The sequence below is a fragment of the Chelonoidis abingdonii genome, chromosome 17 (assembly GCF_003597395.2).
Source record: "Chelonoidis abingdonii isolate Lonesome George chromosome 17, CheloAbing_2.0, whole genome shotgun sequence".
Classification (NCBI taxonomy): domain Eukaryota; kingdom Metazoa; phylum Chordata; order Testudines; family Testudinidae; genus Chelonoidis; species Chelonoidis abingdonii.
In genome coordinates, this window is record NC_133785.1 from 40,675,935 (window position 1) to 40,690,390 (window position 14,456).

General features: G+C 67.9%; 1 protein-coding gene across 1 annotated transcript in view; it reads right to left on the reverse strand.

Annotated features, from left to right (window-relative positions):
- LAMB2 (laminin subunit beta 2) overlaps window positions 1-14,456 on the reverse strand; it is a 133,804-nt gene that overhangs the window by 26,161 nt on the left and 93,187 nt on the right. Inside the window, 10 exon segments of the mRNA XM_075073333.1 lie at window positions 8,380-8,543; window positions 9,146-9,377; window positions 9,701-9,844; window positions 10,558-10,750; window positions 10,932-11,052; window positions 11,188-11,315; window positions 12,224-12,379; window positions 12,695-12,830; window positions 12,981-13,060; window positions 14,220-14,332. Of these exon segments, the coding sequence (XP_074929434.1) occupies window positions 8,380-8,543; window positions 9,146-9,377; window positions 9,701-9,844; window positions 10,558-10,750; window positions 10,932-11,052; window positions 11,188-11,315; window positions 12,224-12,379; window positions 12,695-12,830; window positions 12,981-13,060; window positions 14,220-14,332 (1,467 nt within the window).

The following is a 14,456-nucleotide window of genomic DNA, read 5'->3' on the forward strand; positions in this document are numbered from 1 at the left end:
TGGGGGCGACGGGGTTGGATGGGGTTAGGCAGAACCGCTGGGCCGGCGCTCCCGGAGCTCACAGTGTGGAGGATGTCCGTCATGCGGCAGACGGGGTATGTGGGACGGGGCTCGCGCCGACGGTGGGCGCCCACGGGCAGCGGAGGAGGCTGGCGGCAGAATGGGCGAGCTTGCGGCAGGCGCTAGGCAGACAGTGCCCGGCGGGGCTCTCCGGAGGCAGAGTCTTGACGGGGTTGGAGGGCTAGCAGACAGGGGCGATGTTGCCCCCCGGGGAGGAGGGGGGGGGGGGGCGGGGCGGAGGAGGTGCGGTCAGACAGGGTTGGGGCTGGCAGTGGAGGCGGGGCCCGGCGGATAGGAGCGCGCGCGCGGTTGGAAACGGTGCCCGAGCGGCGACGGGGTGTTAGGGCTTAGGCAGCACGGTGGCGGCCCGGGGCGGAGGAGTCCCCGACTCGGGCGGCGGCGTTGGAGGAGGGGCTTCAGGGCTCGGCTACCCTTGGGCACGTGGCGAGCTAGCATCCAGGCCTGTGAGCTGCGTGGTCTGCCAGCGCGTGGTGCCCCCCAGTAGCGCCGCGGAGGCCCTCACCTGTGCAAGCCCGAGTTTGCAGTTTGCAGATCAGCTGCGGACGGGCTGGTCGCTCTCCGGGCGAAGCCAAGTGCCGGCCTGTTCGCTGCGCAGGTCAGGGGCAGCGGGCTCCCCCCTGAGGCCAGTGTTGGGGTTTCATAGTGGCGCCTGCCGCACCTCGTCCGCGCTGGTCTTGGACAATAAGCACATGGCCTCCAGCCTGGGGACACCGACTGCACTCCTTCCCAAAGGGCCCCTGTTCACAAGTCAGAACCCCTTCCCATGTGGGCCAGACCAGTTGGTGTGGAGCTGGTATGGAGTGTCTGGGGTCATGGAAACCCGCAACATAGCATGTGTGGGGGCAGACCCAGGGCCAGGCCCTTGGGCTCGCCCTAGTGGGCCGGACTGAGGGGGTCCTGTTCTCTGTGGCTACACGCTTTGAGCTGGCTGGTTCCCTGTCGCCCAATAACCTCCGTTTTACCAGCTGTCTGTGAGCTCATGCCAAGGCATTGCACCGGTAAGTGGGCGTGCAGGGCCCGGCTCCCGACACCACTGCCTGATGCACAGCTCACCTTGCGCACCTGCACCGTGGGTGAGGGGGAGAAAAAACCTTCTGATGTTCTCCCTTCGGCACCCCATTCCTTCCAGTTTCAGGAGACTGCGCGCCACTGCTTCCCCTGCCCCAGCACGAGGCCCACCGGTCCCCCGCACCGGAGACCCTGGTGCCGCACTGCGGCCCGTCCGGAGAGGCTGCCTGGCAGACACATGGCCCCGCCTGGGAGAGGCCCTAGGCACACGGCCCGTCACACCTCTAGCATCCTTCCTTCCGTCTCGTGTGCCTCCAACCAACTGAGACAGTGCGGCACCGCGGTCCGTGGGGTCTCCTCTGAGTCCCTTGCATGGCGGGTGGCAGTGGGGAAAGCCCAGGATCCAGGGCTGGCGCGGTCGCAGCGGGGCCCGAAGGCACTGCCGCAGGGGCACTGCCACTGAAAGCTTCTGCAGAAAGTCTGCTCATGCCCCGCGCTGTTGCACTGGCAGGCTGCAAGGTGAGAGCCCTGTTGGAGAGGGTGCTGACACGCCTGCAGCACTTGCCACCCAGTACTGGCAGGGGCCCAGGGGCACTCACCGAGACGGCCATAAGAGGAGGCGGAGAGACACTCCACTGCAATCATTCCCTGGAACCCAGTGATCCCTCACCCCAGAACAGAGGTCCCCCAAACAGTGTGTCCCTCTGGGGAAGTTCTGGTTTGGTGGAGGGCCGCGAGCCTCGTCGGTGAGGAGGTGGTGCTCTCATCGGCGGGAAAGCCCCCTTGCGGTGAGGGCGGCGTGCGGGTGGGGGACCTTCTCTCGTGCGGGGAAGGCGCTCTCGGGATCACTACCTCGGCTCCGCTCGGGCCCAAGCCAAAGGTCGCCCGTGGATCAACGCCACGTCGGTGCAGCCGACGCCCATCCGCTGGTTTGCACTTGCACTGCCCCCCTTGGGCTCGCACTTCAGAGCTCAGCGAGCCTGGGGGTCACACAGGCAGGCTGGGGGCAGGAGATGAGACTGTGACCCACAGGCAGAGTGGAAGGGGGGGTTCCCTGGCAGATTGTTGCACAGTATCCAGCCCAGGCACCTGGGCCACCCCTCCTCCCAGGAGTTACACCACCCGGAACGGGACACCCCCCAGAATACCCGCCCGAACCGGGGACCTCTCCCAGAATACACCACCTGGAACCGGGGACCCTCTCCCAGAATTACCCACCTGAATGGGACTCCTCTCCCGAATACAACCACTGGTGAATACCGGGACCCCCCCTGCCCCCCCAGCAATTACACCACTCTGAACTCGGGACCCGTCTTGAATACCCACCTGGAATCTGCCGGACCGTTCTCCCAAGAATCTACACCCGCTCCTGAACCCGGGGCCCCCCCAAGAGATACCACCTGGAAGTGGTGGAGACCCCTCCTGATTTACATCCCAGACACGAAGTGACACCTCAGATAACCGCCCTGCCAGGGACGCCTTCCACAGAATACACCGCCTGACAGGGACCTCTCCCAGACATACCCACCTGGAACTGGAGGACCTTCCCGATACACCGCCGGGAACTTGTGGAAACCCAACTTGATATTCATACCCTAGGAAAACCCACCCCACCCCACCCAACCCAGGCCCCCCCGGTAGGCAGATGGCAAGAGCTCCTTCATCCTGGGGACTGGCTGGCACTGCCCAGGGCGCATGGCAGACGCCCAGCAGGCCCCTCTGTGGATGATGGCCGACTGTGCGTCGCGCGCTCGCGCTCCCACTTCGCTGGACGAGTGCCGTGCCCACGGCCCAGGGTGCTGCGTCACAGTGGTACCGCTCGAGGCTCCTGCGGCCCCCATGGCGCTGCGTCTGCCCGCATATGAACATTTCCATGGAGGATAGCGCCCCCAACCCGGCCTCAGCACCAGGTGCGAGAGAGAGAGGTCAGCAGTTGGCGGGGCATGCTCCCCCCCCTACCAGCACGCCCTGTCCACGGCACCAGCCGGGCCTGCAATGGCCCTGTCACCCGCCCCGCCGGCCCTGAAAACCTCCCCCTTCCAACAGCCATGCCGATGGCCTGCGCCCCTGGCCCACCCCCAGGCTCACCCGAGTCGAGCCGGACGCTCGGCACGGGCACCGCCTGGCGAGGACGTTGCTGCGGAGTGAGCTCCCGGCGCTAGGGGTGTAGCTGATGTCCGCGCCTCCAGGCAGTACGGGTCGTGTCGGACCGCAACCGTACCCAGGGACCGGGCAGTCACGTGTCCTTTCAATGCCCTCAGTGCTGGGGCCAGGATGCGAGGCCCCCTCCAGTGCCAAGCTCTAGCAGGCACTCCCCCAGCTCACCCCGGCGCCTGGCCCCACCCCCGCCCCTCCGCTCACCTGGCCCTGGGCGGCAGCAGCTTTGGTGGCCGGCTGGTCGTCGCAGGATGGTGGTTCCCACGGGGTGCGGTGAGTGGATGGGCCCGCGCACGCCCAGCAACCCACAGCTTTTCACTTCCTCCCACGGCTCCTGGGAGCTCGGAGAGCGGTTGACAGAGGCCAGTCAGACATGCGGGCCAGGGCAGGCCGGCTCGCGGCAGAGGGAGGACAGCCAGGGGTGAGGCAGGGCTGGCCTGTCCACATAGGTGGGAGCCCTACAATGGGGCTCGGCTAGGTGGGTAGCCCAATGCTGGGCAGTTGCCATGGGCTGCGGTGGGAGCCCACGGGGGGGGGCCAGTAGGTTGGCACTCGGAGCCCAGGGGCTGAGGGCAGTGGCCTGTGGTTGCGGTGGAGGTCCAAGTGGGAGGTGGGGGCATTATGCCAGGGCAGTTTGAGCCTAGTGGATGGTGGGCAAAGTGTATGAGCCAAGCGGTGGCAGTTAGCCCGGTGGCCGTCAGTTGGAGGCCTGTGGGTCGTGGGAGGCAGTGGTTTGGTAGGCCGCATGGCTGGGAGCCCAAAGGGCGGGGCATGGCTCGAGGGCCGTGGGCTTGGGCCAGCGGCTCGGGGTGCGGTGGGAGCCAAGGGGGCAGCAGCCCATGGCCGCTTGTGGCTGGTGGCTTGGGAGCCCTAAGCTGCTCGCGCGCGGGCAGGGTGGGGAGCCCTAGAGCTAGGACAGTCGCGAGTCTGCCCCCAGGCCGCAGGTATGGCCCCTTGGAGGGCATTGTCGACTCAGGGTCACGGGCTTATGGGTCCAGCAGGAGGGGGCAGAGTGCGGATGCCCAAGGGGGGGCAGTGGGAGCCCAAGGCAGAGCATGTGGGGTGCGGGGCCACATGTCGAGCTCTCCCCCCCTCGTGCGCGGGCCGCCAAAGTGCGCTGACTGTCGAGGTAGCGAGCCCGGGGCGACACGTGGTCAGTCGGTCTACGGGGCTGGCGCTCAAGCAGGGAGGTGGTGAGCCCAAGAGGGCGCGCAAGTGGGAGCCCAAGCAGTGAGCAGTGGCCGGGGCTTGCAGGGAGGAGCTCTCGGTTGGTAGTCATGTTTTGTTGGCTCAGGGCCTATGTGCGGGGAGCTGTTGTGGGGCGCTGCCATGGCTTACCTGGGTGGTAGCGGTATCACCACGTCTGTACTCTGGACCGACGTTCGTGCTGACTAGAACTCCTGCAGCCTCTGGCCAGTGCAAACCCTGCCCCGTCCATGTGACCGGTTGGCCAGGTGGGGGCTGCGCCCGCTCCTGTACACGTGCCCTGCACGAGTGAGCCGTCGGAATGGCCCCTTCTCCTGTGTGTGTTCAAGCGGCTGCCCAGCCTGGACCCACACACCGGCCCTTTGCCCGCGCTTCTTTGTCCGCTGTTGCTGCTTGCTTGGCTGAGCGGGCGCAGGTGATGGCAGGGCTGGACCCGCCCGCGCCCGGTCTCCCTGGCAGCCTTGGTCGACTCAGAGGCAAGCCTTCGGCAACCCACGTGGTCCCAGCTCCCACGGCTCTCAGGGCTCTGGATCCTTCGGCCCCAATGGGATGTTGTTTTTGCCTCTTCCCCCCAGAGTGCCCACCCCGCGGCCAGCCCAGCCCCCAAGCCCGTGCCACAGGCGAGCGGTACGCCAGGGCTCACCCGGCCTCACCTGCGCGCACGCCCGCGCCTCCTTCCGCCTTCCGCTCGGCCCCCCACCCCTGTACCCCGCGCATCCAGCAACCGCGCGGCTCACGAAATGTGCCAGCCTTCTCCCACATCTGGCGCTGGCACGTCCGGCCCCCCATCATGCTGCGGCAGTGGCACTGCCCGGTCTCGGCGGCACACCTGGCAGCCGATGCGGCGTACGTACACCAGTATAGAGCCTGCGATCCCCGTCGCCCCCGGTGCGAGACAGGGCATGACCCCCACGGTCCCCCCAGCCCAGCCCTGCCTCTCACCCAAACCGTGTAGTCATGCCCCCGCCCCCGGGTTCCATGGCCGGCCCAGCATCCCACTCATCTGGTTGTGGTGTGGCACCGCCCACGTCGCAGTCACAGGAGCGGCAGCCAGCATGGTCTGTGCTGAGATGCCCCAGTTGTCTGGGCTGCGCAGGCTTGCCTTACACACTGACCCGCTGCCTCCCCTCCCCTCTCCCCCGACCCTGACCCCCCACTCCGATCTCCTGCCCGGCCCCACCCAGCCCCAACCCCGCCTCGACCCCTGCCAGCTCTCTCCCCCCCCCGCACCCATATGCTCTCGTCTCCCGCTTCAGACTTGCTGGTCTGGCCCGCCCAACCCCTCCAGCTTCTGCCCCGCCCCGTCCACACTCCGCTCCCATCTGACCCTCTGCCAGCTCTGCCCGACCCATGCCTGTCCTTCCGTCTGATTGCCTGGTTTGGCCCCGCCAACCCCTTCCCCAGCCTGCTCGGCCCTGCTCTCGACCTCTGCCCAGGTCCTGCTCCGGCCCGTCCCAAACCCGCCTGCACCCGGCCCAGCCTGGCCTGGCCCCAATGTCCTGTCCCCGTCAGGCCTCTGCCCTCGGCCCTCTCGCGCCCCGTCTGACCCTCCCCCAGCCCTTCCCGTGGCCCCCACCCAGCTCTGCACTCCCCGGCAGCACCAATTGCGCCGGTCCTGCCATGGCTCCCCTGTTCCAACCTTGCCCACCCACCCACCAGGCCCTTGCCCAGCCTGCCCCTGCCTGCCTCCTATCAAACCCACTAGGCCCTCCCAGCCTGACCACAAGTGCGTTGCCCTGGCCCAGCTCTATCCGAACTCGCCTGACCCCTTGGCCCAGGCCCCACTCATGTCGGCCCTAAGCCCCTGCCCCTGGGCTTGTAACAATCAGTGGGAATGTTTCTTTAATGTTTTCTCTGAATTATGTGGGTGTCCTTCGTCCCTGTGTTGTTACTCACAAGTTCTAGGAGGCTTACTAAGGTCATCATTCCTCGTAGGCGCGATCCTAGATGGCAGGTGTGAGATGCCCCGGCTACTGCACTGTCCACGGTAACTGATGCCTGTGGAGCCCCTGTCCCCTGCCACGGATTCCTGGCTAAATCTTCATTCAGGCCAGTCAGCCAGGTACTCCCCGGCCTGTGACTCGCACGGACGCCCTCTGGGCCCTGCCCTCCTCCCACAGCAGTACCCGTTGCTCCCGTGGCAACGCCCCGGCCACGCACAGCCCGGTACTGGCGCGGTCCAGTGGCGCCCGGCCACGCCCTCACCCACTGGCGGAGTGAGGCAGCACCTGCCCGTAGGGCCGGGCACTCACAGGCCTGCTTCACAGCTCTCTGCGCCCACCCCCCCGGTCCAACAACGCGTCTTTGGACAGACCACAGCATCGCCACTCGACACGGCGGTTGCACAACCGGGCGCCCCCCGGTCCGATCCGACCACTGTCCCGTCTGCGCGCGGTCGCACTGGCAGCCACCTGACTGACGAGCGGGTAGAGGGCTGGCACTGACCAGCACCACCCAAGCCCTCAACCTGACCATGCCTGACCCCCGCCCCCTACTGGGAGCTCCCCGCAGGCCCCTTGCCCGGCCGCGCGCCCTGCTGGAGCTGCCCCGCATGGAGTCGCCTCTCGCCTGTCCGCCACGCAAGCCATGGGTGGCTGAGGCGTCGAGCTGGAAACCATCACAGGAACAGACTGTGAAGTGCCCTGATGTCCAGAGACACCTACGGTCGATCGCTGCTGAGTGAGTCTCTCTCCCGCCCCACAGCCACAGCCGGGGTGCCCCCCGGCCCCCCAGCTGGGTCTTCGACCTCCGCCTGTTCCTGAGTAACCTCTGCTCCGTCTCTTCTCTCGCTACTCTCTATTCTCCATTGGATTGTGAGTCTCTCCACCTTACAAGTAATATCTATCTTGCGTGTTCAATTGGGGATGCTCCCCACGCACACCCTGTGGGCTCCCTCACTCGCCTGTGCTGCTCTGACCGTCGGGTACGGGATGCCCCCAGTTCACATAGAGGAGAATACGCCCTTCGGCCCCTCAGTGCCGCTCTGGCCCCACACCCGTGCTAGTCCTCCCTGGTCTGGCGAGCGCTACGCCGCCTCGCAACGAGCCACCGCTCGACCGCGTCCTCCTAGCCACCCGCTGCTGGGCGCGCCCCGCGATACACACTCACCGAGGCCCAGTCGCCTCTTCTACAGCGAGGCCGTCTACTGCGTCACGACTCATCGCCAGCTCATGCCATCCCCTGCGAGCGCGCGACTCGAGACAGTGCCGCTCATGGCTGTCATGGCCAGAGGAAGCCTCCGCCCACCCACGTTGGCCGCTCGACAATGACGCCACGCGGCAGCACGCACCGCCGTACGTTCCGAGATCCTGCCATCACTGGCCAACGTGGCACCGGTGCGAGTCCGAGTATGCCGGAGGGACGCGCTGGCGCCCCTGGTTCGCGCCGCTGCGAAAGCGCAGCGAAGAATGTTCCCACAACATAGCTGGGCGACACTCATTGCGTCGCTGCGCTGACAGGGCCCCAAGAGTAGAGTATTGGCGCCTGTGCATGCCTGTCAGCTGCGCCCGCTCTCGCGGACATAGGGCGCCTCTCTGACGGACCGTGTCGTCGGAATTGCCAGTCTATCGCAATCTATGCCCTAGTAGTGGCCTGTCGAGGTTGACTCAGAATAAAGGCGATCGTGTGCTTCACGTAGATGCCAGGTCAGCGGAGGAGCGCAGGCAGTAGAGAGAAGATGGTGATTGATAGTTGCGGAGGCCGTGTGAGTGGTGTCTGTCTCTCTCTGTGGGGGGCCCGGGGCGGAGGAGGCGGGCAGACGGGGGTTGGGGAGGGGCTAGGCAGACGGAGGCGGGGCCCCGGGGCGGAGGAGGCGGGCAGACGGGGTTGGGGAGGGGCTGGGCCCGGCTCTGGACAGGGAGAGGCTAGCATCCCAGGCCCTGGAGTGGTGGTGCCAGCGGGTGCCCGAGGCCAGCGAGGGCCACTCACCTGTGTAGCCCGAGTTGCAGTTGCAGATCAGCTGACGGGAGCGGCTGTCCTGGTGGCAGGAGGCGGCGAAGTGGCGGCCGCTGCTGGGCCCGTCGGGGCAGGGGCAGGGGCGGCAGCGCTCCCCCGAGGCCAGTGTGGGGTTTCCATAGTGGCCAGCTGCGCACCTGTGGGGTGGACAATAAGCACCAGGCCCCCCAGCCCTGGGGACACCCGACTGCACTCCTTCCCCAAAGGGGCCCAGTCCCACAAGTCAGAACCCCTGTCCCATGGGGCCAGCACCAGTTGGTCGTGAGCTGGGGTATGGAGTGTCTGGGTAACTCTGGGGAAACGGGGGCAGACCCAGGGCCAGGGCCTGGGCTCCCTGCCCCCTAAGATGGGCCGGACTGAGGGGGTCCTGTTCTCTGTGCCTACACGCTTTGAGCTGGACTGTGTTCCTGTCGCCCAATAAACCTTCCGTTTTACCAGCTGGCTGAGAGCCATGGGGAATTGCAGGTAGTGGGGGTGCAGGGCCCGGACTCCCGCACACTGCCTGATGCCAGCCCCTTGGCACTGCCACCCGTGGGTGAGGGGGAAACTGATGTTCTCCCTGGCACCGCATCCCCAGTTCCAGGAGAACCTGGCCAGCACTGCTTCCCCTGCCCCAGGAGAGCCCCACCGGTCCCCGCCCCCGGAGAACCTGGCTGGCACTGCGGCCCCGTCCTGGGAGAGCCTGGCCAGCACCATGGCCCCCGGCCTGGGAGAGCCCCCTGGCACCACGGCCCGTCACCTCTGGCATCTGTCGCCATCCGTGTGGTCGCGGCAGTGCAGGCAACTGCCGGTCCGTGGGTCGCACTCCTCTGAGTGCCCATTGCACTGGCAGGGCTGGCAGTGGGGGAAGCCCCAGGAGCCAGGCTGGCAGCGGTCGCAGCGGGGCCCGAAGGCACCTGGCCGGCAGGGGCACTGCCCACTGAAGCTGTCGCAGAAGCTGCTCATGGCCCCGTCGCTGTTGCACTGGCAGGCTGCAAGGGAGAGGCTGTGAGAGGGGCTGGACACTGCCTGGGCACTGCCCACCCAGTCTGGCCAGGGCCCCAGGGCACTCACCGGGGCAAAGGGCAGGCAGGAGAGACACCTCCACTGCAAAATCCATTCCCTGGGAACCAGGGACCCTCACCCCAGAACAGAGTCCCCCAAACAGGTGTGTCCTCTGGGGAAGTCTGTTGGGGGAGGGGCGCAGAGCCCTCGTCGGGAGAGGGGTGCTCATGGCGAGAAGCCCCCGTTGGGTGAGGGGCGGGCAGTGCGAGGGTGGGGAACCTTCTCTGGGGGAGGGGTGGGCATCACTCACCTCGGCATCCGCTGGGCCCAAAGCCAAAGGTGCCCGGGAAGCAGTGGTGGCAGCGACGCCCCATCACGCTGGCTTTGCACTTGCACTGCCCCCCATTGGGCTCGCACTCAGAGCTCAGCGAGCCCTGGGGGTCACACAGGCAGGCTGGGGGCAGAGAGATGAGCATGTGACCCACAGGCAGAGGGAAGGGGGGTCCCTGGCAGATTGTGCACAGGCATCCCAGCCCAGGCACCGGGCACACCCCCTCTCCCAGGAGTACACCACCCGGAACCGGGGACACCCCCCCAGAATACACCGCCCGGAACCGGGGACCCTCTCCCAGAATACACCACCTGGAACCGGGGACCCTCTCCCAGAATACACCACCCTGAACTGGGGACCCTCTCCCAGAATACACCACTGGGAACCGGGGACCCCCCCCCCCAGAATACACCACTCTGAACTGGGGACCCTCTCCTAGAATACACCACCTGGAACTGGGGACCGTCTCCCAGAATACACCGCCCTGAACCGGGGACCCCCCCCCCAGAATACACCACCTGGAAGTGGGGACCCTCCCCCAGAATACACCACCCAGAAACGGAGACCCTCCCAGAATACACCGCCCTGAACCGGGGACCCCTCCCACAGAATACACCGCCCTGAACCAGGGACCCTCTCCCAGAATACACCACCTGGAACTGGGGACCCTCTCCCAGAATACACCGCCCGGAACTGGGAACCCAACTTGATACATACCACCTGAAAACCCCACCCCACCCCCCCACCCCAAAACCAGGGTAGCAGATGGCAAGAGTCTTTCCCATCCTGGGACTGGCTGGCACTGCCCAGGGAGCGCATGGCAGACGGGCACTCACGCAGTGCCCCTCTGTGGATGATGGCCGACATGCTGGTGAGCAGGCTGGTGCACACTTCGCTGGCAGGTGCCGTGCCCACGGCCCAGGCGTGCTGGTCACAGTGGTACCGCTCGAAGGCCTCCCTGCGCCCCATGGCGCCGGCGTCGCCCGCAATGAACATTTCCATGGAGGAATAGCGCGGCACCAGCACCAGCTGGAGGGGAGAGAGGTCAGCCAGTGGCGGGGCATGCTCCCCCTGCCCAGCACGCCCCTGTCCCACCGGCACACAGCCGGGCCTGGCATGGCCCTGTCACCCGCCCCCAGCACGGCCCTGAAACCTCCCCCCTCCAACAGCCGCCGTGGCCCTGGCCCCCTGGCCCAGCCCCCAGGCTCACCGAGTCGAGCAGGACGCTGGCACCGGGCACCGCCTGGCGGGACGTGTAGCGAGTGAGCTCCAGGCGCAGGGTGTAGCTGATGCCGCGCTCCAGGCAGACGGGCTGGGGCAGCAACACGTACCTGCAGGGACGGGAGTCACGGCTCAACTGCCCTCAGTGTGGGGCCAGGATGGGGGCCCCCTCACCCAGTGCCAGCAGGGCAACTCCCCCCAGCTCCACCCAGGCGCCTGGCCCCACCCCCCGCCCCTCCGCTCACCTGGCCCTGGGCGGCAGCGCGGTGGCCAGCTGGTCGTCAGCAGGGATGGTGTTCCCACAGGGGCTGCCGGTGGGGATGGGCCCGGGACGCAGCACCCACAGCTTCACCTCCTCCCACGGCTCTGGGAGCTGAGAGCCGGGAGAGGCCAGTCAGAGCGGGCAGGGGCAGGGGCCTCGGGCCAGAGGGAGGAGCCAGGGGGAGGCAGGGCTGGCCCGGGGCCACAGGTGGGAGCCCAAGGGGGCGGCAGGTGGGAGCCCAAGTAGGGGCAGTAGCCCAGGGCTGCAGGTGGGAGCCCAAGGGGGGGGGGCAGTAGGTTGGGATGGGAGCCCAAGGGGGAGGGCAGTGGCCTGGGGCTGCAGGTGGGAGTCCAAGTGGGGGTGGGGGCAGTAGCCCAGGGCCACAGTTGGGAGCCCAAGGGGGGGGCAAGTGGGAGCCCAAGCAGGGGCAGTAGCCCGGGGCCGCAGGTTGGAGCCCGGGGGTCGGGGGGCAGTGGTTTGGGGCCGCAGGCTGGGAGCCCAAGGGCGGGGCAGTGGCTCAGGGCCGTGGGCTGGGAGCCCAAGCGGGGGGGCAGGTGGGAGCCCAAGGGGGGGCAGTAGCCCAGGGCCGCTGGGCTGCGGGCTGGGAGCCCAAGCGAGGGGGCAGGTGGGAGCCCAAGCAGGAGCAGTGGCCCGGGGCCGCAGGTAGGAGCCCGGAGGGGCAGTGGCTCAGGGTCACGGGCTAGGAGTCCAAGCAGGGGGGCAGGTGGGAGCCCAAGGGGGGGGCAGGTGGGAGCCCAAGCAGGAGCAGTGGGCTGGGGCCACATGTAGGAGCCCGGGCGGGGAGGGCAGTGGCCTGAGGCCGCAGGTAGGAGCCCGGGGGGACAGTGGCTCAGGGTCACGGGCTGGGAGCTCAAGCAGGGGGGCAGGTGGGAGCCCAAGAGGGGGCAGGTGGGAGCCCAAGCAGGAGCAGTGGCCCGGGGCTGCAGGGAGGAGCCTGGGTGGGAGCAGTGGCTCAGGGCCGTGGACGGGGAGCTGGGGGGCGCTGGCCCAGGGCTCACCTGGGGCTGGTAGCGGATCACCACGTCGTACTCCATGGAGGCAGGCACGTCGCTGACCAGGAACTCCGTGGCACCGCCCTCTGGCACGTGGGCAAACCCTGCCCCCGTCCATGTGGCCGGTTGGCCCGTGGGCTGCGCCCGCTCCACCACCGTGCCCTGCACGAAGGAGCCGTCAGGAATGGCCCCTTCTCCTGTGTGTCTCAAGGGGGCCCAGCCTGGCCCCACACACCGGCCCTTGGCCCCGCTCTGCCTGCTGGCTGCTGCATGCTGAGCGGGCGCAGGTGGGCAGGGCTGGACCCCCGGCCGGCCTGGCAGCTGGGCTCAGAGGCAGCCGGGGTCCCAGTCCCACGGCTCTCAGGGCTCTGGATCCCTGGCCCAGATGTTGCCTCGTCCCCCAGAGTGCCCACCCCGGGCAGGCCCAGCCCCCAGCCCGTGCACAGGCGGCGGAACGCCAGGGCTCACCCGCCTCACCTGGCGCAGCCCGGCCTCCTCCGCCTCGTAGGTGTACCGGTCCAGGCGGGCGAGGTAGAAGCCAGCCTCCACCTGGCTGCACGTCCGGCCCACCATATGGCTGCGGCAGTGGCACTGCCCGGTCTCGGCGGCACACCTGGCAGCAGAGCGGCGTCAGAGCAGTAGAGCCGGACCCCGCTGCCCACGGAGAAGGGGATGACCCCCACGGCCCCCCAGCCCAGCCCTGCCTCCACCCGTGAGCAGCCCCCGCCCCACGGGTTCATGGCCAGGCCCAGCACCCACTCACTGGTTGTGGTGGGCACCGCCCACGTCGCAGTCACAGGAGCGGCAGCCAAGCAGGTCGTGGCTGAGAGCCCAGTGCTCGGGCTGGGGACAGAGACTGCGTTAGTGACCGGTTCGCCCGACCCCTGCACAGCCCCACCCGACCCCTGCCCGGCCCCGCCCAACCCCGCCTGACCCCTGCCCAGCCTGCCCGACCCATGCCTGTCCCCGCTCAGATTGCCTGGTCTGGCCCCGCCCAACCCCTCCCCAGCCTGCCCGGCCCCGCCCAACCCCGCCTGANGCACAGCGCAGTCCATGGTGCCAGGACAAGTAGGAAGCCTGCCTTAGCAATCCCGCTGCATGACCAGGAGTGGTCTGAGGTAAGCCCATGACCCAACCCCATATCCCAATCCCCTGTCCTGAGCCACCTCCTGCACCCCAAATCCCTCATCCCCAGCCACACCCCAGAGCCTACACCCCCCTGCCCAGCCTGCCCGGCCCCGCCCAACCCCGCCTGAACCCGGCCCAGCCTGCCCGGCCCATGCCTGTCCCCGCTCAGCTTGCCTGGCCTGGCCCCGTCTGACCCCTCCCCAGCCCCTCCCTGGCCCCACCCAGCCTGCCCGGCAGCACCCAACCCCTGCCCGGTCCTGCCAGGCCCCGTCCAACCCCTGCCCCACCCCACCCACCAGGCCCTGCCCAGCCTGACCCCTGCCTGGCCCTATCCAACCCACTAGGCCCCTCCCAGCCTGACCCACAAGGCTGTTGCCTGGCCCAGCTCTATCCGACTCGCCTGACCCCTGCCCAGCCCCACTCAGTCGGCCTAGCCCCTGCCCCCTGGTGTAACAAAGTGGGAATGTTCTTAATGTTTTCTCTGAATACTGTGGGTGTGACTCAGTTTCCCCTGTGTGTTACTCAAGTGTTTAGGAGGTAGGTTAAGGGTCTATCATCGTGGCAGCGATCACTAGAGGGCAGGTGTGAGTGCCACGGTCTGCACTGTAGCCGGGTAACTGATGCCTGGAGCCTGTCCCCTGCCAGAGGATCCTGGCTAACTTCATTCAGGGCAGTTCCAGAGTACCCGGCCTGTGACAGCAGGACGCCTGGGCCCTGCCCTCCTCCCACCAGCCAGTACCCGTGATCCCCGGGCACCAGCCAGGCCAGGCACAGCCCCGGTAAGGGGTCCAGTGGGGCAGCCCTCAGGCACGCCCAGCCAGTGACACACACTGGGGGGGGATGAGGCAGCACTGCCCGTAGGGCCGGCACTCACCAGGCACTGCTCACAGCTTTGCCCGGTCACCAAGCGCTTGCAGAAGCAGTTGCCACTGACGGGGTCACACGGGGTCCCGTCCGACACTGTCCCCTGCGGGTGGCACTGGCAGCCTGACATGGAGAGCGGGTGAGAGGGTGGCACTGACCAGCACCACCCCACAGCCCTCACCCCTGCCATGCCCTGACCCCCCCCGCCCCCTACTGGGAGCTCCCCGATAGCCAGCGCCCTGCCCCC